This window comes from Thermobia domestica, chromosome 10 (assembly GCF_964235325.1).
Source record: "Thermobia domestica chromosome 10, izTheDome1.hap1.1, whole genome shotgun sequence".
NCBI lineage: Eukaryota > Metazoa > Arthropoda > Insecta > Zygentoma > Lepismatidae > Thermobia > Thermobia domestica.
This window is the reverse complement of record NC_137463.1, coordinates 24968550-24994869: the sequence shown is the minus strand read 5'-3', so window position 1 is coordinate 24994869 and position 26320 is coordinate 24968550. Positions and strand designations below refer to the sequence as shown.

The window sequence follows — 26320 nt, the reverse complement described above, 5'->3', positions numbered from 1 at the left end:
TTTTTTACAAATTCTGTTTGGTCATCTTCGATTGTTTTAAAGTTCTTAAAGCGACACACCAAGGTTAATTTTGTGGTTCTGTTTTGGATATCAATACTGAATAATAATCATATAACACTTGTTCCCACACTCTTTCAATACTTTGGTGGACAAACATCGCGTGCGTGGGTTTTCTCGGGGTTCTCCCGTTTCCTCCCACTTCCTTCATTCCACCATTTCATTCATTACTCATCATCACAGTCTCCTTTAGCCTAACCGGCATAATAGTGGGACGTAAAACTCAAAGATTTCATTTCATTTTCTTTCAATACTTGTTTGTCCTCTATATGTCGGGCGCTAAGTAACGAAAAGAAATACGAAGTGAATGTTTTAAATAAATAGTTTCTAGGTAAATATTTGGGGTAGAAATAAAGGAGTACAGAGGATGACTTTAAATAACGAGGAATATCACAACAGAGTGGAGATGGGTGACTTGAAATGGATCTAACGTTTTTAAATTTTTCTCCCTATGCAGTGTATTTGAATTAAAAAGGAGTGATCGAAGCAAAGGTGGATGATAGTTTCATCTCGCTTATATTTTGTTTTGACTGTTTAATCCATGTGAGAGATACAGTAAAAAGAATCCGTGAAAACAAAGTGAATACAAGTAGCTTAAAAAATGGTATGATGTATAATTTTTAGTTGCATTTTTAAGGTTTATATTCTACATAAATTATATGAAATCCATCAAATTCCTTCAACATACACAAGGAAGGAATGTGTTATTTGTCCAAGAGTAATACTCATATAGCTCCCATTTAGTGGCACACAAAAAAAGACTTTTTTCAAACTTTGAGCTATCAGATAACTTTGAATAATAAAAATATGATGGCTTAAAACGTGTTTATTAATGTCACAAAGTAAAGATTGGTTAAATGCTTGTTTTTCTCATGTGTTTTAGACGCCTTCCAAATGCGAGAAGGTAATAAATATTAGAATATACAAATTAATGAAGTCAGAAAACTTAAATGTAAATTTTGTTAGAAGTTAACACTGGATGTTTATCTTTCTCAGGATCATCTATACATTTGTGTGTTCAGAGATTCAAAATAAGTTCAAGAAATAACAGATAGACTAAATAATGAAGGATTATTTGAATTTTATTTCACAATGTTCTTCAGTTTTATTGTTTATATTGTTATGTACTTTACATACACATATATATAACATGTGATAATCTACATACCATGTTTGATGAAGGTATAACATCAGCTCGATCTTCTTGACTTTAGTACTTATTGTATTATCAAGTAAACAAGCTTTGAATTTCTTAATACACAAATTATCCAATATAAAAATGTAGCGTTGAGCATCCCAAGTCACTCTATTATACTCTAATACTCATCACTGTAAACCAGGTGACGGAGTTCAATGATTAGAGATCTCGGTTTGCAATCATCGAGATATCGGTCCTGATTCTTTACCCAATCCGACTGAGTTTCCTTCACGGACTTTTTCCTCAATTAATCAAACGTTGGAATGGCTCTTTTAAAAATAGTGAATTGTAGATTTCCCTCCATGTTTCATGGTTACTTGATCTCAATGTAATTTTTTTTTTCATTGTGGCTGGATCTGCCGCATAAATAGAGAAATACTTTTAGTGCTGACAGTTAGATTGAGATATTAAAGACCAACAGATGTATATTTGTCTGGAGCCCTTTTTTGTTTCTTTCTTTGTTTGTTTATTCACTACTTGGTATTTGATTGATTGATTAATGATTGATGATTGCTGTTGGATTGCTTACTTGGTTGATTGTTTGTTGTTTGGTTAATGGAGGCGTTGGACGGATGGCAAAGTGGCATAACGCAGTGTTGAGACATTGTCAGATGCTAAGACTTTTTATTAGAATCGATATAGAAAAAGCGGACAAAATAGGTTCTTTGTGCTGCCATCGTTTGGCCTATGACCTGGTCTTTTAATTCTGAGATACGCAACTTTGCCATCCAGGCCCGTATCCAGGGGGGGCTAGGAGGCCGGCTCCCCCTAAAAATTTCGCTGCCCCCCCCTAAAATTTTTACCTTAGGCTTGCAAACGAACTGCAATATGATGATAAACTATAATATGGTTGGATCGCCCCCCCCCCTAACTTCATCCAAGTCCCCTTACATTTTTGGGCTGGCTACCGGCCTGTTGCCATCCAACAGGTTATGGCTTCAAGTTCAAGGAAATGACTTAATCTCATGACTGCTGATGTCAGAAATAATTTACAGATTATTTATTTATTTATGAATAGTTGGATAGATATTTGGATGGATAGATTGAATATTTGCTTAGATAGTAGATAGATTCTTAATTTGTTTGAAATTCTACATCACTTCAGTTTCGTATGGACTCGAAGTACAGTACTCTCCTTTAGAAAGCATTAGGGAAATTGGCTTTCAATAGCCCATGAAGAAGGTGGGGACATAGTATGAAACATGAGCCTATACAGAAAGGTGTATCAACCAACACGAAATGTATTACTTTGGGAAATAATTAACTTCAATGGACTTTTAGTCTATTTGTTGCGATAACGAACCATCGAGTTCCATAAGCCATGCAGCAAACTATGTCAGTCGCCATAAAAGCAAGTAGGTATTTATTTCATAAAACAAAGATAGAAAAAAGAGGTTTATAACAAGTATACGAATGTATTAACAGTTGAAATTTCTATAACAATTGAAAAAGTGTTCGAAAAATGTGTGTTATTTACTCTATTTTGTTAGTGCATACTCTCATATAGAAGTGAGCTATTTCATTAACATGTATATTTCTCTTGCTCAATACTTTCATACTCGCTATTGCTTTGTCTCTATCTGTTGATACACAAAGTATGTCGTTAGAATCAAAGTTCAAAGGTCTAATTTAATTGTCAAGCATATAAATGGATGCACAATAGCTGCATTAAAAAATATGGTTCACTCACTTTGAATTCTACGTATAGTAATCAAGAAGAAATTTTCATAAGGATGGCTTGTTTCTTGCTTGTTTGTTTTTTGGAATAATTTCAAAACAGTTTGGAATAATTCCTTGCCTTCAGATATGAATATTGGTATTAAACTAAGAATATATATCTTGCACTGTTCGATTCGTGATCTTTATGTTAATGATTTTTTCGTAACACATTTTTTTTAAAAATGAAAAATATTTTTTGTAAAAAAGCATACTTTCTTTTAAAAATAAAGGAAATAAAACAAATCGCAAAAAAAAAGAAAAAAGAAAATATATCATTTTCTTTTAAAAAAATTAACAAACAAAATACAACAGATCATGCTTTAAAAAGTAAAAAAGAAACTCGTTTCAAGAAAATTACTTTTAGAATAAAATTGTATGCATGCATGACTAGAAAGAAAAAAGTATGGAGAGCACTTTCATATACAATCACTTGATTTACAGGACATTTCAAGAATTTATAAATTGAGAGCGTTCCTCATGCTTTCTCTCTTTTTTTTTATTTAGTCGTGCATGAATACAATTCTATTCTAAAAGTAATTTTCTTGAAAAGAGTTTTTCTTTTTAACTTTCTAAAGCATGATTTGTTTGTTACCCTTTAAAAGAAAGCATGCTTTTTTGTAATATTTTATCTTATTTATCAGCTATAGCAATCTGCTGTTAAATTTATATAGCACAATAGCGTAAGTAGTAGTAAGTGTACTTTTATCAAAAACGTTTCAGATGCTAATACAGATTTTTTGTTTCATTTTTCAGATTTGCTGATGTCACGAAATAAGTTACTTAAAGAACATTCAGAGTTAATCAATTAACAGTGTGATTAACCGTATCGAATTACTGACAATGGCTAAGAAACTCTTTCTGTACAAAATTACTGAACCAAGAGTTTACAGTTGAATAGAACAGTGGACAAAAGATGGCGCTAATGCAGTCTTGTTGCTGTTGGAGATCAGTTAGAAAAGGAAGTTATGCTAGTGCTTATTATACTCTGGTAAGTACTTAAAGATAGTTTCCTTGGTGGTACGCTGGTTTAGTGGTATAACTTTCACCTCAGGAGCAAGGAGTCCTGATTTGAGTTCCCAGTCTATCTGAGTTTGTGGTGTACAACATCGTGTTTGTGGGTTTTCTGTAGATTTTCTCTTTCTTCCCACATTTTCATTCCACGAATCCCTTTACAATCATTCACTTTCATTAATATCATCTCCTTTAGCTTACAGAGCATAACTGTGAGATGTAAAAAAAATCAATGACGTAGCTCCTGTAATACCCGAATTAGTAAGTTCACGGCCAGAAAAACTCAGGCTTTCAAGTGACAATGCACGCATGTCACTATATATACGAGGGAGTATCGTAAAGCTTTAATTATCACCAGAAATTTATTAAGATATGATGAAATTTTCTCAGTGTTATGTTTGGTTTTTATGTGCACGATGTTAAGGAAATTAACTTCTAATGATTATCTTTTACAGGGTGTGCCAAAAGTGACCAAAATGGAAGATGGATAAGATTGAGGCTCGCAGTGTGATAAAGTTCCTGCATTCAAAGGGTAATAATGCCACACAAATTTATCATGAGATGGAGGCTGTGTATGACGATGATTGTTCATCTTATGACACCATTGTAAAGTGAAAAAGGAAATTTCAAACTGGTCATATGTCCCTCAAAGACGACCCAAGACTTGGAATACCATCCCTAATGGACTATTCGACCAGTGCAAAAGAAAGTTGAGTGTTTAATATTCGAAGATAGACCATCCAAACGATTATGAATGAGACTGGTCTCAGTTATGGTAAGGTGTGGAAAAATATCCATGACGAACGTCACATGTCTAAGGTATCTGCGCACTGGATTCCTCGTTTGCTGACACCTTTTCAGAAGCACCAGCTCATTCATATCAAGTTGTTGTCGACAAAGCAAAGGCGTGTGGATTCCATTTATTGCAGCATCCGCTTTAGTCTCCAGACCTCGCACTTAGTGACTTCTTGTTTTCCCAAGTGAAGAATCCGTTGTGTGGCCGCCATTTTGACAGCAAAGATGACGTCATTCATGAGATGGAACTGTGTTTTAAAGCACAATGTGCAGAGTTCTACAATGACGGTATTCGCCTAGTGAAGGAACGCTAGAAGAAATGTGTAAACCTGTGTGGTGACTACATAGAGAGGGGTAACAACTACAAATAACAACAATCTCTGTATCCTGATATTTTACTATGATAATTAATATTTTACGATACACTCTCGTATATTCGAGAGAAATTCGGAAGATTTTTTTTCGAAAAATTTTCTTTAAAAATGTCCTTTATTACTTCGGCGCTCCTATGGACCCCAGAATCAGGTACCTGCATAGTATAGAATAGTACATGCAGAAAATAGTGTGACCTAGATTATATTTTCTGCATATACTATTCTATACTATGCAGGTACCTGATTCTGGGGTCCATAGAGGCGCGAAGTAATAAAGTACATAGGGAGTATATACGGTATATCTTTCAAGTTTTATTGAATTATTGTTAACAAGTATAAAGATATAAAATAAATTTGATTCACAGCCTGTTAGCTTGAAATTCTAAAAAAAAAAAAAAAAAAAAAAAAACGGCTTAGAAACCTCCTTTGCCCACACTAATTAACTTATATTCATAATTTGTACATCGCTGTCTTCAGGAAAGAAGTAAACCTTTGAGTGGCACTGTTCGTATGTGTCACGATTCTAAATTCCACAGATTATTTTTTAAAAGTAACTTCACATTTTCTGAAAGGATATTTCTTTTTAAGTAAGGAACTCCTATTTGGTTAATAGGTATGAAGATATAGAAACTTTCCAAATTAAAAATTTTCAAAGTAAACAAAGTACTTTCTACGACAAAAAGAGGGACGGCGATACAGAGGGAGAGTGATGTGAAGGGTCTGTTTTCATATCTATGTGATACTCATAACCTTTACAGACGTGTTCAAATTATTAGACTCACGCTCGAAAAATGCCAAAATTGATGTAGAAGTCCTAAATCCAGAGTTCTAGAACATTTAATTTAACGGTTAAACCACCAATCTAGGATCCTTCGTTTGTTTACTGTACAGTTGAAGTGGTGATATCACTGTTAAACAGCAGATGGTATTAGTGACTTGGGGGGGGGGGATTCTGAAAGTTTTTCAGTTGTAGATAGCTATTGTGGTTCCTATTAACAAGTTACAGTTTGAAGTGTTGTGGTTGCTGTCGTACAAAGTTAACGGCATTCAAAGCGTTCAACAGTTCGAATGGGCCAATTTAAAATGATCGTGACATGTTTCGTGTCTCAATCTTTTATTCTGTGTAGCCCTGTAATTGCAACATAATGGGAAAAGCAAAATGGAAGTTAACAAAATACTTCTGGTAGAAATAAGATATACACGGCAATACATTGCTAGTAGAGTTGGGATAGAACAAACATCTGTGAGTAGAGTCTCTGTTGAAATGAACAAGAGCCAAAATAGGGTTGGAAAGTGTGGGCGAAAACCAAAGCTATCGCTAAGAGGTATCAGAAAACTAAAAAGATTGGCTCTGGGAAACAGAAGTGCAACTTCTAATATACTTAAGCATAAAAATGGCTGAGTATGGCGCAGACATTTGGCCTGAAAGTGTTCGAAGAATTCTTTGTGCCGAGGGAATAAAAGAACACAGTCAAGAAAGAATACAAATATTAGAGTCTACTCCAATCATGGTAAAGAAGCGCTTCGAATGGGCATGAAGCCTAGAATATTGGACTGCTAACAATTGAAAAATAGTGTCTTTTAGTGATGAATCATGTATCTTTGTGTCTGATGAATGTTCACAATATGTGCGACGTTGACCTGGGAGGAATTCACGTTGGAATGTCTTTAATAAACCGTGAAGCATCCTACTTCAGTCATGGTCTGGAGTGTGATCTCTGTCTTCGGGCTGGAAAGATTGTATATAGTAGAGAGGACGATGAAGCACGACTAATACTTTCAAGTTCTTCAAGAACTGCTTTCCCAGACTGCACTCTGATTTGATGACGTACAATTCATCTTAATGCATGATGGAGCCCCATGCCACCGGGCCAAAGCTGTGACAAAATTCTTCGAAGACAACAAAATTAGTATCCTTCCGTTGCCAGGCAGTAGTCCTGATATGAACACGATTGAAAACGTTTGGAGCTTCATGAAAGTTGTGGTATCACGATGCTGAATTGAAAGCAAAATATGCTAAGCTCGTACATAGGATGCCACAAAGAATAAAAGACCTAATAAATAATAAGGGATTTCAAAAGAAATATTAATCTTTGTGTGAGAGATAATTTTCTCATAAGTATTCCATTTCATTTTTTGTTTCCAATTTGGTTATACACACTTTATAGCAGGGTGGGCAAAAATCATGATTTTTTTCAAAAAAATCATTTTTGTTGATTTTTTTGATTTAAATCGATTTTTTTGATTCAAATCAAATCTTTTTCTTCGTATAATACAAGTCGCGAACTTAAGAAAAAACATTAAGAATTAGTATTAAATGTTAATTATGTCATTTAAGTGAAAGTATTGGGTTTTAATTTTGAATTAATTCCCAATCGTTAACCTATTTCAATCCCAAACAATGTTTCTTAAGCATTAAGGAAGAAGTACAGCAATGTATATCAACATGACACTTTTCTTTTCACGAAAGTTACTGATATTTGGCAGGGGCATATTTTTAAACAATTGGAACTAGCTAGCAGCACGAAATATATATAACGTACATAAAAAAGTAACTAACTCACTCTATTTATTTATTTATTTATTTATTTAAGAAGAAGAACACAACAGGTTATTCTACCCAATTACAGTGTTCATACCAGTGTTTACCCTCTCCCCACTTACTTTCACCAAAAGACAGTCTACGCCATTATTTAGGTATTTGCGAAATCTATTCTGACCCATACTATGTATATCCAGAACATTTTTACATTTACTCAGTTTGTTGTAGACTGCACCCATCCTCCACGTTGGTGACTGTTTTGTTGCATTTGTTATTTACAAATGACAGAATTTGGTGGAAAATACACAACACATATATACTTAACTTGTTTTGAAATTCCTTATTGTCATCATGAAGGTCAGTCATCTTCTTTTCCATTTTCTCTAGTTTTTTAATCACATCATCCACGGTGTAGGGACCTGGATTCATCTCCACACCTCCAATCACCAGCAATACAGCAATAATAGCACCAACGAAGAACACTTTCACTGCACTTTCCCACGGCTGTCTTTTGCGCATTAGATTGCAACACTTATCGCGACTGCCTATGTTAAAGACTCCTATACGAAGCCTCCAGACTTGAACAGATATTCCCATTGTGCTACGGTTGAATGACTTCGGGAGCTCAACACAAGCACGTCTACCTGCTTCGAAACTCTCGTTGTACTCTATGACCTATGGAACCCGGAGGTTCAATGCCATGTTCACAAAAGCTCTCCTGACTTCTATCCTTAGTTAACTGAATCCAGTTTCTATTTTGTATTCTTATTTCTGCGAGATCCATCTTAATATTGTCCTCCCATCTGCGCCTAGGTCTTCCTAATGGTCGTTTTCCGATTGGACTTCCAGTTAAAACTTTGAAAGTGTTCCTACTTTCTTCCATTCTCGCTACATGTCCTGCCCACCTGAGCCTCCAAGATTTGATGACCCTAACAATGTTTGGTGAATGGTATAAATTATGCAGTTCCTCATCGTGAAGTTTTTGCCATTCCTCATTTCCGTTCCTTTTGGTTCCGAATATTCGTTTCAGGATTTTATTCTCAAACACTTTCAATCTGCATTCTTTCCTCAGCGTAAGCGACCATGTTTCATAACCATACAGCACAACAGGCATAATTATCGTTTTATATATTTTAAAGCTTCAAATTTCTCGACACAATTCGCGACGATAAGAGATTTTGAACTGAATAATAACACGAATTTCCTGCAGGAATTCCAAAATAAAAAATCAAGATGATCAGTTCCAGAAGAAACAACACTTGTGATTGTTAAAAATATGCTTTATGTGACGTGAAAAACAGTTCAAATGCGAGTTGTCCGTACATTTAAGACATCTATACATAGCAGGCACGTTTTTATATTCTTCTGTTGGCTATTTTATTTCATCTGACAATTTTTCCTGCACAGGCGCGGCAAATTTTCGCAGATCGTGGCATGTTCTGCAATGGGGTCAAGTATACATTTTATCATAAGTATTATTCGATATTTTAACGCATCCAAAATTTCTCGTATTACGATCCCGAGGAACTTCTATGTATTTAGTACATAAATTTCGCCCAAAATTTTAAAGCCTTTTTTGTTTTTGTTTGTTTGTTTGTTTTGGATAGGGGATCGGACCCTCCTAAATACGCCCCTATTATCTGGAAACAAACAAATAGACGTGGACACAAAAGAGTCTTCATCTTAAATGTCCATGGTGATTTCCCCGTTGGAATAGAAATTTTAAAACCCTGTGTTACAAAGAGAAGGAAGCAGGGTTCACCCGTAACCCGTTCAAACGGGATTTTCCCTGATCTTTTTCTATTATACATGATACTCGTTTTCATACTGTGCTTACATACATTGAGTCTCATTGTATTATGATTATTATCTTCCATAATCGAAATAACAGAAGAGAAACGGGATTTTACTTACTTCCACTTTAAATTAATTCATTTCGGAATTTAATTTAAATCAACGATTTTTATTTAAAAAATCAAGTGATTTAAATCAGACTGATTTAAATCAATCCACCCTGCTTTATAGTAATTATATTTGAATGTTACGTACGCATTTCTTTTATTGATATTAAAAAACATATGCCACCCCACGAGAAATTAGTACAGAGTTACAAAGTAGTAATTTGGACTAAGTTCGAACTATTTTCTCACGTAATATTATAAGGACAGTAAAACATTCAAAACTGAATGTTGAGTCTAATAATTTGAACACGTCTGCACTGTGAAGTGTGTTGCATAACCCGCACTTATAATGTAATTATCCATTTAGGGATGGCTTTAGGCATCCGTTAGTAACGCAGAAAACTTGCCCTAAAAGCCGTATGATTGGGTATTGAAGACTTGCTCGATAAATTAGACTCAAGTAATGTTTATAAACAATTCGCCCGCAATGTCCAAACGGTATGTTTATGTACTACACCTGCCTTCAATGGAACGGTCGTCTCTGTGTTTATATGCACGACCGTTGAGTTGATTTTTAGTTTAGCGTCCCTTTCAGCAGCGAGGCTATATGAGACGTGGACCTACTGATTAATGTGGACTCCGAACCACATGAGCTCCCACCGGGAATCGAACCCGGGTCTCCCACTATATGCACGACCGTCTCAGAACGTATGGTGAAGGCACTTCAATACCAATCAAATGACAATATGTTCCTTCGACCACACTGTTCCAAAGGTTTTAAAAGGACTGGGGTTAGTGTGCGAAACAATACCGGGAGAGGTTGATTTACGAAGTTGCGATTGTGCGAGCGGAATTCCTTGACCGATTTGAACATTTTTTTTAATTCATTATCATTGCGAGTAAGATTCGACTAGATGTATTACATTTAAATATTGACAACTTAAGTAAGATTTTAAAAAATATCATAGAAATGTGAATTTTTCCAAATTCGGCAAATTTTAGAGCACATGCGCGATCGAAAAATATAAACCGATTTTATTTATTTTTCTATTCCTTTTCAGTATCCCCCAAATCGCTACTTTTCCGTGTATTACGACTTGAAAAACAATTTTCATTTTTTTTCGGCCGACCTAATGCACACATACTATTTGTAAGGTATAACAGAGCGCTGTTTCGCATGCCTTAATAATTCCGTTCACAACTTTTTAAGAAATAGAAAGGGAAGAAAAAGGAGAAGAAGAAGAAGATCGTTTGCATTAACGAATTTAATTCTTGCATCAAGACAATGTTAGTAAGAGGTTTAATGCAGGGATGCAAATAAGCAACAAAATTTTACTAGCCCACATCCCACAATAGAGATCATTTACTTACCTTCGGTATGATACTAAATCAGGGATGTAAATAACCACTCGCCCGGAGCGAGTGCTTCATCGGTGCGGGCGAGTATTTAATATCATACCGAAGCTAAGTATATGGTTTCTATTGTGGGGTGTGGGCTAGTAGCTTTTTTTCTGGGCTAGTAAAATTCTGTTGTTTATTTACATCCCTGTACTAAATACTCGCCCGCACCGATGAACCACTCGCCCCGGGCGAGCGATTATTTGCATCCCTGCTTTAATGCATCGATGCTTCTCAATTCACGGGAACTGGCCTGCTATTGATAACAAAATGCCTTTATCATAATGTTATAACTTAAGTGGCTTATCAAAATTGTCCTTTACTTGCCTTCAAAATGCACGTAAGAAGAAAAGCAGGAGAACCGATAAAGGTAGCTTGAATGAAGCGAAAATCCTAATGCATGGGCTGTCAACTTGAATTGACAACGAACATGTGTGGTGACGTAGTAAAGTTCCAGGGGCAACAGCTCAATCACTTTCCACGGCTCAATCTACTTTTATCTTAACAATTCTTTTATCTCCCATCTTCCAGAAGACAAAGTGACTAATACGAAAGTCTAACAAAAAAAAAGCTTTTTTTCTGTATACGATCCCCCACTGCTAGCTGACGCAAGTAACTTGGTTAGCTGTGTTAGGAATACAAGGCACAAAACTTCTTTTTTTAATTCATTGATCATACTTTTTATCAGGTGGAAATAAAAAATAGCTTGAAAGGAGTACAAAATGTATAGAAAGTGATCCCACAACTCAATGTTTTTATTTTTCTGTTAGATTTGAAAAACCGCAGAAGCGAATGAAGTCTTGTGACGGCACAGTGAAAATAATAAATAATAAAATTCCATATTACAATTCATTTCCATAATTCATGATCGTTTCTTATAGAAAAAGAAAATAGTTTTTCTTATCTCCGTTCGACCGTCTGTGCATGGAAATGAATTGCAAGATGGATGTATTAAAAAGTGTATTTGTAGTCCGTATATATATAATGGTCAGGCTATCTGGATTTAGGCCAATGGAAAAACTTATACTAGAGCAATTTCTCGGATTTTTAAAATATCCTATCCATATATTTTTCTTTTGTTTTTTGGTGGTACTGAAAAAAGAGAAAAGAAAAATAAATGCCGGAGCGAACAACTCGCGTTGCGGAAAGTGCGCATTTATAATGTACGGGCAGAAGTCAGGGTGACGTGTCAACCGGTATAAATTAACAAATATAAGAAGTTTTTTTAAAAGAAGTCCCAAAGAAATCGAGAAGAATCGAACTTCCGACTCTGGGATCACTTGCAAAAAGTTTAACACAGCGGATATCGAATTCTGAAAATCAAGTCATTTTTTATCTGTGCTTTCTCCCACACAAATCTTCACGCTGGTCGTTTTGGCTAGATTTTCTTTTACCATTTCAACTTTAATGATGACATAACAGTGCATCGACCTTTCTTTTTCTATTCTAACACGAAAAAGTACTTAATTGCGATATTCTGAAGAAAAAATTGAGAAATTTAAGAATCAACGTTAATCAATCATCTGTAAGGAAAGAAAATTGCAAATTAGTGGATGCAATAGTTTTCTACTTCGATTTTGATTTATATGATTTTTAACGTCCCTTTCAGCAGCGAGGCTATATAAGACAACGTGGACCTACAGTTTAACATGGAATCCGAACCACATCAGCTCCCACCGGGGATCGAACCAGGGTCTACCGCGACAAAGGCGCGTATGTTAACCGCTTAGCCACGAGGGAGCTTGGTTTTCTACTTCGAATAAATTGTTTGTTGAATTATTAGAACAATCTTCTACGAAAGCAGTCTCGGGTTCGATTCCCGGTGGAGACACTCGGTCAAAAACCTATAAGAGCTTTTTTTAGGCTAACTATCCTGAGTGAGTTTTTTCCTGGATTTTTCTCATTCACACCACGCAAATGCCGAGATAGTACTTAACATAGTTCCAGGCCATTTCGTTCCTTCTCCATTCCTTTCTTTCTCTCCAAATCCTTGGGTAGTGTGATCGCCGACGGACATCATTCCTCATATTTGTGACGGGTTAATATGACCATAGATGCCGAAAGCCCTGAAATCTAATCTGTAATCCCCCAATGTTTTACGACAAAAAAATATTAAAAATGTATTAGTGCTAGCAATAGCGAGGAATTTTACGAATTTTTAAGGTGAAAATATACATCCTTAAAGCCCATTTTTCTCCGATCTCAACCACTGGGATGATTGCAAAGTCAATCTAACTCTAGACTAGTGTCAAGCGCGTGGCTTCTTTTGGAAGTGAAATCAGTTTTAATTACCGATGGGGGGAGAACATTGAAATGAAAGCATTATTGTGTTTCAGATTGCTCTTTAAGCTGTAAATGGACGTCACATATAGCCTTAGTATTAAGAAGAGGCTTTAACCTTCAACAAAGATACAAACAAACGACTGTAAAATCAGACCAAATGTACACCACATGCTTCAAAAATATGTAATTTTTATGAAAGTTGTATGTCATTCTGTTCATTTCCAAGGAAGAATAATTAACCATATTATTTTCAAATTACGAAAAAGTCACTCTTTTGAATATGATTAATTTCAGCCTCGTACAATAGAGCAGTGGTTACTAATCTGAGAACATAAAGAGCTAGCAAAAGGAAGCAAGTTACTGACCGAAATAAACTGTATTCGCAATAACAAATATTAAGCTATTTTTATGTATGGTAGAAACAGTGCACGATTTGTTTCTTTTTTTCATTTTTTTTTATTATCAAAAGTTGTGATATATACTTTACTACAAATGAGTAGGTATCTCTTAAATAGTAGTCTTTTTTTAATGAGTTTGGATCTCCTGCCTGTAGCAGTGCGTAAGTCTTTGAGGTTACTGGTTAGGAACTTTTTGCCCGTAGCAGCGTGGAGGTGGGATGGTGTCTCGTGCCCAGTGCAGCGCGGAGACGAAAGGAGACTCGTGTTCGAAGCAGCGCGGAGGTGGGTTAGCGTTTCCTGCCCAATGCAGTGAGGAGACCGAAACCTCTTGCCCAAAGCAGCGCAGCGGTAAGGTTAGGAATCTTTCCTGCTCAAAGCAGTGCAAAGAGAAAGGTAGAAATGATCAGTTTGAACTGATGTCTTTTGGCTCTTGACGTGCTAATTTATAGCCGAATTCGGTGTCCTCCTCGTACTTATTCGTAGACAGCGTCTGTCGGTTGCTTGATGATCATCATGGGAACCACAATAATTAATATATTGTTGTCCTTTATTAATATAAGGGTAGATTGCACCCCTTAGGTGCGAAAAATAATCTGGAAGATTATTTTTTAGATAAAGAGCATTTATACTTTTTAAAAAACGGTATTCGTAACACTGATTATAATGCACTAGTAACAGTTGTTGAATGCACTAGATTATGAGATGACACTGTATAAAATCTTTTGTTTGTCGTAATGAAAAAATAGGCGGTAACTAGGGATGCGCACGAGACAAGATTTGTGGCTGTCTCGACTCGAAATGTGCCGTAAAAGTGATGCCTCGACTCGAAAAATGTATATTTCTCTATTGGAAGAGCCGTGTCTCGACTCAAATTTTGTCAGGAAAATCCTGTCTCGACTCGTCTCGTGCGCATCCCTAGCGGTAACACATAGATGTAACAAAGAGACGTTAATTAAATATTGAACAAGCACAAAATAACTATTGGGTAAGAACTGTGGTTACATTAGATCAATGCTGATAAGAAGTAATACTGCAGTACTATAATATGCAGATGTTTTACTGAAAATAGATATAAATTGATGGAATATGGTTAATAATAATAATAATAATAATAATAATAATAATAATAATAATAATAATAATAATAATAATAATAATAATAATAATAATAATAATAATAATGTCAAAGGAATTAATTGGTGTCTGAAATGGCAGAAGTCAAACAAAAAGCACATATACGACCAACAAGCCGAAAGGAAGTTGTGCAAAGTATACAGAATTCGCAAAGGAGAGGCTAAGTAAATATATTATAGAATCATTATAATAGAGGATAATCTTTAGCCTCAACGAAAGAACACGTTACGTTTTCATGGAAATTAGAATTTTTTATTTTATATTTCAAGAAACGTTTTCTTTTTAAATCGCTGGTAAATTCATATCATTTTTCCAGCGATTTCAATCACAGACTTTGATAATGATTAAGTGGCTTCAATCGAAATATATTTCACACTTCGTCAGATTTTTAAAAATATATTATTTATTGATTCTTTTTTTCAAAGTTTTGGAAAATTACTTTCCTTCCACATTATTCAAATGATAAAACTTCCAAGTTGGTGTGAGTTTAACCCTCTATCATTGACCGATTTCAACCCCAAGCAATGGAAATGATGAAAAGTTACTAAAGAAAATCTCTAAATCGTCAGAATCTAATAACTTTTCACCAAAGTAATAGTGGGAAAAGATTTTACTATACCTTTATGGGTATTGATAACTTGCAACATGAAATTGCTTTAATCCCCTTTTTACTCTCGTATTTTCTACAGGTATCGATATCAAAAGATATTTTTTCATGAGGTCGGAGAAAGAACCATGCCAACTTTCACAAAATAATACATTGATTTTACAAATGTTGTATTTTAAAAAACTCGCGATAACTTGCTTTAATAAGTATATTCGTATTTTTTTTAAAAAAAAGTTTGATAACCGAAGGATATTGGTATTTTATTTATTAATACTTACTCCATGAATCTACAAAATCTATTTTACTCAGCATTCGATTCTCAGACATAATAACATATCCTGCACTTAGCAGGTTGTTCCAAAAATATTAAAATTTCACGCTTATTTATATTGATATTTTTCTCTGTTCATTCTACACCAATGAATGATTACTATCCTCTTGAGGCCCAAGCTGGTAATACCTGGATTTTTTTTATCTTTTTGTCATTTCCTGGTGCTTCGACATTGACTGAAGACAATATTTTCGGTTTCACGAAAATCTCGCAAATCATGTGAGAGGAAACTGTGGTACACATATGTGTATCTTGGGTCACAAGTGTGATAGTAGGTGCTAGCAAAGGGACATACATTTTTTCGATGAATTTTTTATTCGTCATTATATTGTTGGTTTTCATTTAGAAAAGAATTTCACAGATTGATAACATGTAACTATCATGATTTCAGAAGTACAAAATCGTCTTCTTACTTATTGTTTTCCTTAGTATGATATTTTAGGAAATGCTTGTTTTTAGCACACAAAGGTACATAGGTTCCAAAAGTCTAGCCCAATATATCGAAAGATATCTTTCAACACTAATATAAGTTGATCCGAATCAGCTGGTAGATCTTCACCCAAATTTGGCCCAGTTTGTTTCATCCTGTAAACAAAGTAAATAACATTCACGTTTCTAAAAGTAATAGGAAAGACATTGAAATTTAAAATTTCAATTGAGTTTATCAAAAATGATACACTTTTAGCAAAAATTTCAAAAAATGCTAAGTTGTTGTGTGTGGATTAAAATGCATTATTTAGGGCGTTATTGTGATTAAAATATTATTGGATCATTATACTTTAGCTAATGTTCATTTCACAGTAAAGATTATTTGAACTAGTTTTAAACATTCACAAACTAGTTTCTAAAGAGCGTAAAATATCTTTTTCAAACTATTAGTAATTACTCCATGCTTTTAGTTTTTAAAGAAAGCTTTAATAGGGCTGACCTAATTTTCTCTGACCAATTTTGCACGTTCGAATAAAAAGATAGTATGTTCACTTCCCAATCAGATTCGATTCCCGGTGACGTACATAGTTTTTTTCTGTTTTCACACTAGGCTAAAGTGCATACTGTGCCTTCAATAATACACTGGCAGAGGCCTTGGAAAGTCACTTTCCTCATTCTTAATTATATTCGTTCGTATACACTTTAGATAGAATAAGTGGATGCACATTCGGATATTATTTGAGAAACAAATATAACTCCCATAAAGAGTGAATAGTGCTAAAACAAATGAGAAATCTTATTTGATTGTTTTCCATTTCAGAACTCTCTGGTATGAAGTCATATCTTTTGGTATAGTGTTAATTTTTCATTTTGTGATAATATTATATTGATCCTTTCCAACATCAAAGATGTCAAAGTTTAAAAAACGAACTATTTCAACGTCTTCCAAAGTCTTCCAACGTCTTCGAACTATTTCAACGTCTTTCAACTATTTTTTGTAAACAAGTGTGATGTTTAAATGAAACAGCTGACTTGAAATAAAAAATAAATTCGAAAGGTTTTTATTAATGGACTTTTTTTAAATGTTAAATTTCGCAAAAAAAAAATGCCATTTTGTATAAGGTAGTTGGTAGCACTGTTCGACATAGCGAATTAGTTACGCTAAGTTCGCTTAGTATAAAATAATATTTAGTGAGTACAATTATGTACAACAGATAATTGAATATGCAGGCTACGCTAATCCATCCAATTTACATGTTAAAACCCTGGGTACACATATGTGTAACTTCAATTCTTTGGCTGATAACAAAAACATAGGAAACAATGCTATATAGAACGCATACGTAATATGAACTTTATACCTTTTACATTACAGCAAACAGAATATAATGCCCCGGGTAAAAGAAATATGTAAAAATAACAAACTTAACTTCGACACTTCTGTTCTTTGTCCACATACTCACATTAACTCCTTCTTCTTCGTAACAAAACACAATCATACTATCCAGTTTAAAGCGGGAAACGTGGTACTAGTATTTATCGAAGATACACAAATGTGCTAGACAGTTCTCAACTGACATGGGCTGCTCAAGCAACTCACAACTTAATTTAGAACGAGTTGAGTTGATTTTAGTTTAGCGTCCTTTTCAGCAAGGAGGCTATATAAGACGTGGACCTACTGATTAACGTGGAATCCAAACCATATGAGCTCCCGCCAGGATTCGAACCCGGGTCTCCCAAAGGCGCATACGCTAACCACTTAGTCACGAGGGAGCTCAGTTAATTTACAACAAAGGTGCACATAGGAGCACCAGGGGACACAAGAGGCTATTGAATAAAAAGGAGGTTCTCGGCTACCCGGGCTGTTAACGCCTGTCTTTTCAGTGTATATATGATTCTGGATCCGTGTTTAATAACCCGTTGAAGGCATGTATTTCAAGTCTTATTAATGCTAGTCGTAGTCATTCGTGCCTAAAAAGCATAATTCAAAATTACAAAGCTGCAGTGCCTTTGAGGACTGCAACCCAAATAACAGGAGTGTTGTGCTGGTTAGCATACACTATAAGGCTAAAGAGCAGACAAACCATATGACGCACTCTTGATGATCATTTCTATCTCATCAACATACGACGTCAGAACACGTCTTGTCCTCTGGGAGCAGCGACACAGAGAAACAGTAAGATTCAAAGAAGTAAGTGAGGAGACTCAAAGGTGTATAGAAGTATACGAATAATCATGAACGCATAAATAGTGTACGTGCAAAACTACCAACTCTGTCATCGATATTTTCGCTTGTCTGGCATCACTCTTTTTGCTAGCCAACAGTCCTCGATCTGATCTTTAGGTTTGTTTTGTTTTATATGTAAAATGTTTATAAAAGAGAACCTACTTTTCATGTGTGAAATTGTTTTCGTAGAAAGATACCGGTACCCATGAGTGGAACTTTGAGATAGAAGTGATATATATATATATATATATATATATATATATATATATATATATATATATATATATATATATATATATATATATATATATATATACAGGGTGTTTCAAAAAGACACGGCAAAAATTCAGGGGCAGATTCCTGATGGGTAGACAAGTAAAAAAGTTCATATGAACATATGTCCGGAAATGCATCGTTACAGAGCTATGGCCACTGACACCACCTGACGGTGTGAAATAGTCACCTTCTGTCCGGAACTGTTTCCCGACGTATTACCAGAGTGTCGTGTGTGAAAGAATATGCAACACAGGTTCGAACGAAAATAATTATGCCGATTGCGCGTTGAATGGTGCAAGAATCAAGAAAAAGGGGATCTGTGGAGACATTTAAAGCCGTTGGTCAACGCATCTGCTGTGGATACTGAGGAGACGCTTCGTATTCGTATCGAAGCAGGTTGCCAGCGACTACGGAACACCCCTTGTACTTGGGCACGCGTTCGTTCATTCATGCGGCGACGGGCTGCAGCTTGCATTCGGGCAGAAGGAGGACATTTTCAGCACTTACTGTAAGGTACTACAGTATCGATTTTGTAGCGCTGGTGATGCACACAATTTACTGTTTGTGGTTGTAACTCTTGTTTGATGATGGTTCTTTGGACTTTATGATTATATCTGTGTCGTTTTGCTTTTCTCACTGTCATTTGTATTAGTGTTGCACTTTCCAATACGGACATTAAAAATACCAATTATTATGCATTATTTGCGAGTGCTTTTTTACTGATTCTTGTACCATTCAACGCGCAATCGGCATAATTAATTTCGTTCGAACCTGTGTTGCATATTCTTTCACACACGACACTCTGGTAATACGTCGGGAAACAGTTCTGGACAGAAGGTGACTATTTCACACCGTCGGGTGGTGTCAGTGGCTATAGCTCTGTAACGATGCATTTCCGGACATATGTTCATATAAACTTTTTTACTTGTCTACCCATCAGGAATCTGCCCCTGAATTTTTCCCGTGTCTTTTTGAAACACCCTGTATATAAGTTCTTTTTTGTTTGTTTGTAATTCAACAAAAGCAAGAGAAAAATATTCCAATTTATATATATATACATAAGATTCTATCGCGCTTGTGAATATGAAATTCTGTTTATAGTGCACATGCATCTGTTCACTTCTCAGTCTCTTCTTTCTGGAAACATTTGTTATTAACACTGTATGCATTCCACACTAACATCAGTTTTTAAGTAGTTTCGTTACGATTAAATCAAGCCATGATTTGTGTTGTGTGTTTAATGTGGAAAATCAATCCATTTATTTCGATCATTGTATGCATTCATCGCCTGGGAAAAACGTAAGAAATACTAGTATAGTTTCTCAACAAATAAAATATTTTTTTAAAAAATTTCCGATACGGAAAATACTACAGAACTGAAACTTAGGCATGACACTTAATATAAAACAAGGTAATTTGAAAATGAAAAAATATATATATTTATTTATTTCTTAACGCAGATATTGATTTTATGAGAATTTTTGAAATTCCATTACGGAAAACAGTGAATTCACTTCTGATATTCCCTATACATAAGTTTATTATAAAATGCGCTTTAAAAAGAAAGGAGATCTTTGAGTAGAATAAAGGGTAGAAATGAGACTATAAGATGCGTTGGGGACACGGTGGCTCAGTGTTAGATCCTACACCTCTGTCGCGTGGGATCCAATGTTCAATCCCCGGCCAAGTAATTTTGTGGTAGACAACATCCTATCCGTGGGTTTTCTCGAGATACTCCCGTTTCCTTCCACATTCTCATTTCACCAAATTTTCCATCATCATTCACTTGCTTTAATCACCCGTGTCCCTGAGCCTACAGACAGGTAGGGATGCGCACGAGACAAGATTTGTGGCTGTCTCGTCTCGAAAATGTGCTGTAAAAGTGATGTCTCGACTCGAAAAATGTTTATTTTTCTACTGCAAGAGCCGTGTCTCGACTCGAATTTTGTCAGGAAAATCCTGTCTCGACTCGTCTCGTGCGCATCCCTACAGACAGGGTAAACTAAAATATTTCATTTTTCTTGTCGTTCTTACTGTCAAACCTATCGACAGACAGACGGACGGACAAAGCTGTTCTACAATACTTCCGACACTTATGCGTAGTATAGTAGGAACTCTAATTACAATAATAATAAGAGGGAATAATTTGTTTCTTGGTTGTAATTACTCTTATAGCTACTACTGCTTATGTAAACTTTAGCGAAATTACAAACATTTGGCCGTCATCTAAAGTTTAATGAATGTTTTTGTTCTTCTTCAATCAAGTTGTTCCGTAGGTTAGTTACACAGTTTACATGTAATTACTGTAACTACTAGTGTTTACATAGTATCTGCAAGAAAGCAAGTACCTCTCCAATTGACAGACCGGAAGGAGCGACAATTAGAATCAGTCCACATTAGTAATTCATTGAAAATGAGGAAATTATGAAAGTTAGGAAAGAAAAACTACAGGCAATTAGTAGTAGGGTGAAAAATCAAATTAAAATTTCTATGATAAAAATGTAATTCATAAGCAAATTCTAGAAAATGAGAAATTGGAACAAAAAAGAAAAGTTATAAAATCTACACTCGAGGTCTAAAAAGTATAAAAGAATAAATAACAATATATAACAATAAATTAACTCAAAGGACAATAACACTAAAACGATACAATGCAAACATACGCATAGCTACTAGATGTGCCTATTTACATTCTAATAGAACCGTCCCGGGTTCGATTCCCGGTGAGGACAGTCGGTCGAAAAAGTATAAAAGCTTTTTCAGGCAAGCCATCCTGGTTGAGGTTTTTACTGGGTTTTCCTGATTCACACCAGCCAAATGCCGGGATGGTACCTGACATACAGGTCCCAGGCCGCTCCCTCCATTTGCTTACCACTGATAGTGTGATCACCGGATGCCGAAAGCCCAGAAATCTAATTTCTATTCCAAATCCTCACACCCTAATGCAAGAATTTGATCTTTTCTTCAGTTGTCATGCATCATTATTCTGAAGTTTTGTTATCTATAATTCTTTATTTTATTTAAATAAAAGAATCTGATTTTGTAATACTCCTATAATAAATATGAGCACGTGAGTATGTATAAAGACAAAATGGGTACGCTTTAATTACCTTTGTGCACATACATATGACAAATTCTATCTGAATTGTCTTAGTGCACATCCATATGAAGAGTTATGCTTGAATTATCTTGGTGTACACCGATATAAAAAGTTATGCTAGAATTATCTTAGTATACACGATATAAAAATTTCTGACTACACCTATGATAAGAGAGAACTTTAACTAGCCTAATCTCGTGAGCAAAAGTGAGAATATAGTGACAAGAGGCCCAATTATTTATTAAAACCTGAGATTTCTAGGTAGTCCTAAACATTCTCTAAGGTACTGAGCATTCTAGATAACTTTCCAAGAATATCCAAAATATTCACTGGATCCATACGAACAGTTAATATCACGCACTAAGTAGGAATGTGTGAGATGGGAGTGTCCAAAATGTATACGTGTAAGTATTACTTCCTCTCGGCAACTACTACACGATGATGTCTACGAGTTACCCAAAATAAGTTTAACCCTTGTCCGGGCAAGCTATTTTTGTAACGTACACGGCAACTTGGGACTTACCAACTCGATATGTTCATGACTTTAACTTCGATTAAAGATAGAAGAATTCAGAATTTTATGTTATCGAAATATTTATGGTTATTGAGAAACTCGAAAAAAAAAATATAAATTTACTAGGCCTGGGAGGCCCCGCTTGTTTCTGTTAAGGGTTAACAGAATGAAGTTTATTTGATGGCCTAGTTGCAATCCGTTTGCCAGTGAAAGCGCATCATTTGGAAGAAATAGCTTCTGATATCGAAGCACGAAAAAGAATGCTCCAGTGTAACCCATCTCAATGCGGCGTTCTTGGCAGCTGTATCGGCATGTTCGTTTCCTGGAATACAAGCATGTTCCGGCATCCAGCATACAACGACGACACTACCCTGTTGCTGTAGCTGATGACATCTCACAAGAATGTCCTGTACAAGACCGAGTTTACTGAATACATTCTTTAGGCTTTTGTTAACATTTTGCGACTCAGTGCACATGATGCAGCGAGAAGTGAAGAGCATGGTCGATGGTAAGCTTAGCTGCAGTTATTTCTGCAGCGAATGCTAAAGACAGCCTTGGTAGATTAAATTCCGAACTATCCTCGTCTCTGACGAAAGCTCAATGAAGGGCATTCTTACTTTTAGAACTGATAGGTAAAACTCATTAAACAGTAACCTCATTGAGGTAGTTTCTAGCGGCGCTCAGAACTCTTGTGAAATTCTTAGGTACTTATGTACTGTTTGAAGTGTACTGAGAACTAATGGTCGGGTCTTGACGGAAGGTATGAATTCAGGATTCCAAGAACAGATTTTATGAAGGCTCTCGCTTCAAGTTTCAATTAGATACCTACCGTTTGGTAGTCTAACGTAGTCCCACATTGTGGAATAACACTCTCATACTATGCTTCAAGTAAATCACTTCCAGGGAACATGAACGAAATACTGTATACCACAGTTCAATTATCAATTTATTAATTTATCTTGTTGAGAATATAATGTTCCTTGAAACACTATATAAAATATGGACTTATAGAATAACGTAGAATCCGAGCAACATACATTTCATTTTGAATTGTATCCGAGCCTCCCACAGTAAAGTTCAAAACAGTATCCACTTTAACCACTGGATATCCGCCCTCCCCGATGATCTACTAGCTAGTGTTTGCGCCATTGGTGCACGAGATCCCGAGTGAAGGAGGCTAGAAAATTTTCAATGTAATACCATACTTCGGATTATACTTTTAACTTTAGGCCCAAGTGTCGTATAGCCTCGGTGAGAAAGATGGATAACTCCCATAAACAAATAAACACGATGTAACCTTGAAAGTTCAAAGATCAAAAAATAATAGTCAGTACGAACGTCATACCTTATATGTACAATGTCTTTGTTCGTCCTGCTCTTACTCATGGACATATCGCCTGGTTATCCGCTTCGCCAAAGTTCTGATTACAGATTAAAGGTCCTCGAACGTCATGTCTTGCGCCTTGCCTACTCAAACTCCAACACAACTATTCCCACTCTTTTACAATACCTCTATCCCTCCGCTGTGACTACATTCAACATTGTATCAATGCCGCTCACCCGACCCTTCATGGGCAATTGGATCAGAGTCCACCTGTACAACGTTACTTATATTCACCAGTCTAACAACTTCTTGCACTCCATAAACGTGATCAGGCCACTCGTTTCTACAACACAGATCGTCGCATTTACCATCATCATCCGCATATCTAATGCCCATAATTTTATTATTGCACTCCATTGTTCTCATTAACAGGGCTCCCATTGTCTCAACCCGCCCTGAGTAGCCCGAGAACAGAAGATTAACTCCGTCGTCTCAGATAACATCATGTGACGTCATATTATGTGAATAGCACTTCATTGCTACCATCACCTCATCGCACTCTTCTTTATTAATGGCAACAAATCAATCAATAAATAAATAATTCCTGATACCCACTCCTAATACCTTTTTATTACACTTAAATTGGCGTCAGTAACCCAAGAGAAGGTATAACCTTCTGTGGCCCAATGAAACTGCACTTTAAGAAAAATAAAATCAATAAAAATAAATGCTGTAGCAACTGAAATAACTTTGGAAACAATGAGCTTAGAATATAATTAGAGAAGAGGTGAAGCACTAAAGCTTAAGCGGCGTTTGAGCCAACTAACGATACACTTTTCCTGCGATATGCTTGTTAAGCGCTATTGGCAAAAAGCTCATGAATATGCAGAGAATCAGTGAAATTGGAAATGCCGTAGGAATATTAATTCGATTTCTGCCATGTACTAGTTGACCAGAAAACGTCTGATAACAGAATATTTGCATTTACTCACCATCCAAGCTAAAGAGCTCCATTTACCACACCAGCAGAACGCTAAACTTTTGTTACTAGTTGCCCTTGTACAACACGTTCGTCGAAGAATAGAAGGAAAAAGAACCATTCAAAACGTTGGGTATTAGGATCACAATGATCGAAAAACCATTATTATTGCTTAGGATTGCAGAGAGTATTTGCTACAGAATTACGTGTTTTACATACAAAATTCTTATTGTGAACTCCTGAAATTGAATAGTGGGTCAAATTGCGATCACGTTTCCCTTATATTGAGGAAAATACTTTTCGTTTTAATTTCCAGGATATGAAACGTATTTCGTGGTATGAATGTCATCATTTAGTGTTCGTGGTTTCGTGTTCGGATCAACGTGATAAAACCTGTTTAATTTAATGACCTCAACAATTAAGGCACATACAAAAATAATCAGTGATGTTAATTAAGTCATTTTCATATACTGATTAACTAGTAATAATGTTCTTAAACTAATAGCTATTAATGATAATTATTTATTTCTAACATGTTTTAAAATATCAAATAATACTTTCGATAAAGTAGATACTTTCAAATATCTTGGGTCAATATTAACAAACAAAAAACATATTCACGAATAAAGTAAATGTCGACTAAAGACAGAGAATTCGTGTTATTATTCAGTTCAAAATCTCTTGCCGCGAATTCTGTCAAGGAATTTGAAGGATAAAATATATAAAATGATAATCATACCTGTTGTTCTGTATGGTTGCTAAACATGGTCGCTTATTCTGAGGGAAGAACGCAGACTGAAAGTATTTGCGAACATGCTGAGACGAATATGCGGACCCAAGAGGAACGGAAATGTGGAATGGCGGAAACTTTATAACAAGGAACTGCACTACCTGTGTCGTTTACTATATATTGTTAGGGTCATCAAGTCCAGGAGGCTCAGGTGGGCAGGTCATGAAGCCAGAATGGAAGAAAGTAGAAACGCTTTCAAAGTTTAAACTGGAAGTTCAATCGGAAAACGACCATTTGGAAGACCTAGGTACAGATGGGAGACAATATTAAGATGGATCTCGCAGAAATAGGAATACAAAGTAGAAAGTGGATCCAGTTTTCTAATAACAGAAGTTAATGGAGAGCTTTTGTAAACGCGGCATTCAACCTTCGGATTCCATAGGCCATGGAATTAGTTAGTTCTAACATTTTTACTTATTCAAATATTGATATTAATTTACAATAAACGCTAAACAAGCTATTATAATTTATTGTAACATTTTCTGCTAATTAGCTAATCACAAAAACTGCTATCGTTACTTCTACACCAACCAATGGCATTCGCATGTGGGCATCCGGTTTTTAACCCAATCTTCAGCAACATATTGCGTAAAAATGAACATGCATTATATTAATATATGTATAGGCTATAGTATATAAATATATATGTTACTAGTATATCAAAATCGTGCATGTCCTAAAACTATATGAGATTAGGTGACTGAACACCCCTTGATGAAACTTTGTATGTTACACAGAAAAATTCGTTATCCAGAGCGGTATATTGTACAAATATACGAAATCCACTTGCAGCGATTAGGGAAACCAGGGGGCAATTGCTCCCCTCCCACACTTTTTTGAAGTGACTCCTTAATGTATATAGTTTCATTTGCAAATGTAAAGTTTATATATGTACCAGTATTAGTGGTTCATACAAAAAAAAATTGTGCCATA

General features: G+C 35.5%; 1 protein-coding gene across 1 annotated transcript in view; it reads left to right on the top strand.

The window, feature by feature from the left end:
* The window catches only part of LOC145661951 (uncharacterized), a 201818-nt gene that overhangs the window by 22572 nt on the left and 152926 nt on the right, over positions 1–26320 (top strand). Inside the window, exon 2 of the mRNA XM_081727300.1 lies at positions 3728–3962. Coding sequence (XP_081583426.1) covers positions 3888–3962 — 75 coding nt within the window. The 5' untranslated portion in view covers positions 3728–3887. The remainder of the gene's footprint in view (positions 1–3727; positions 3963–26320) is intronic.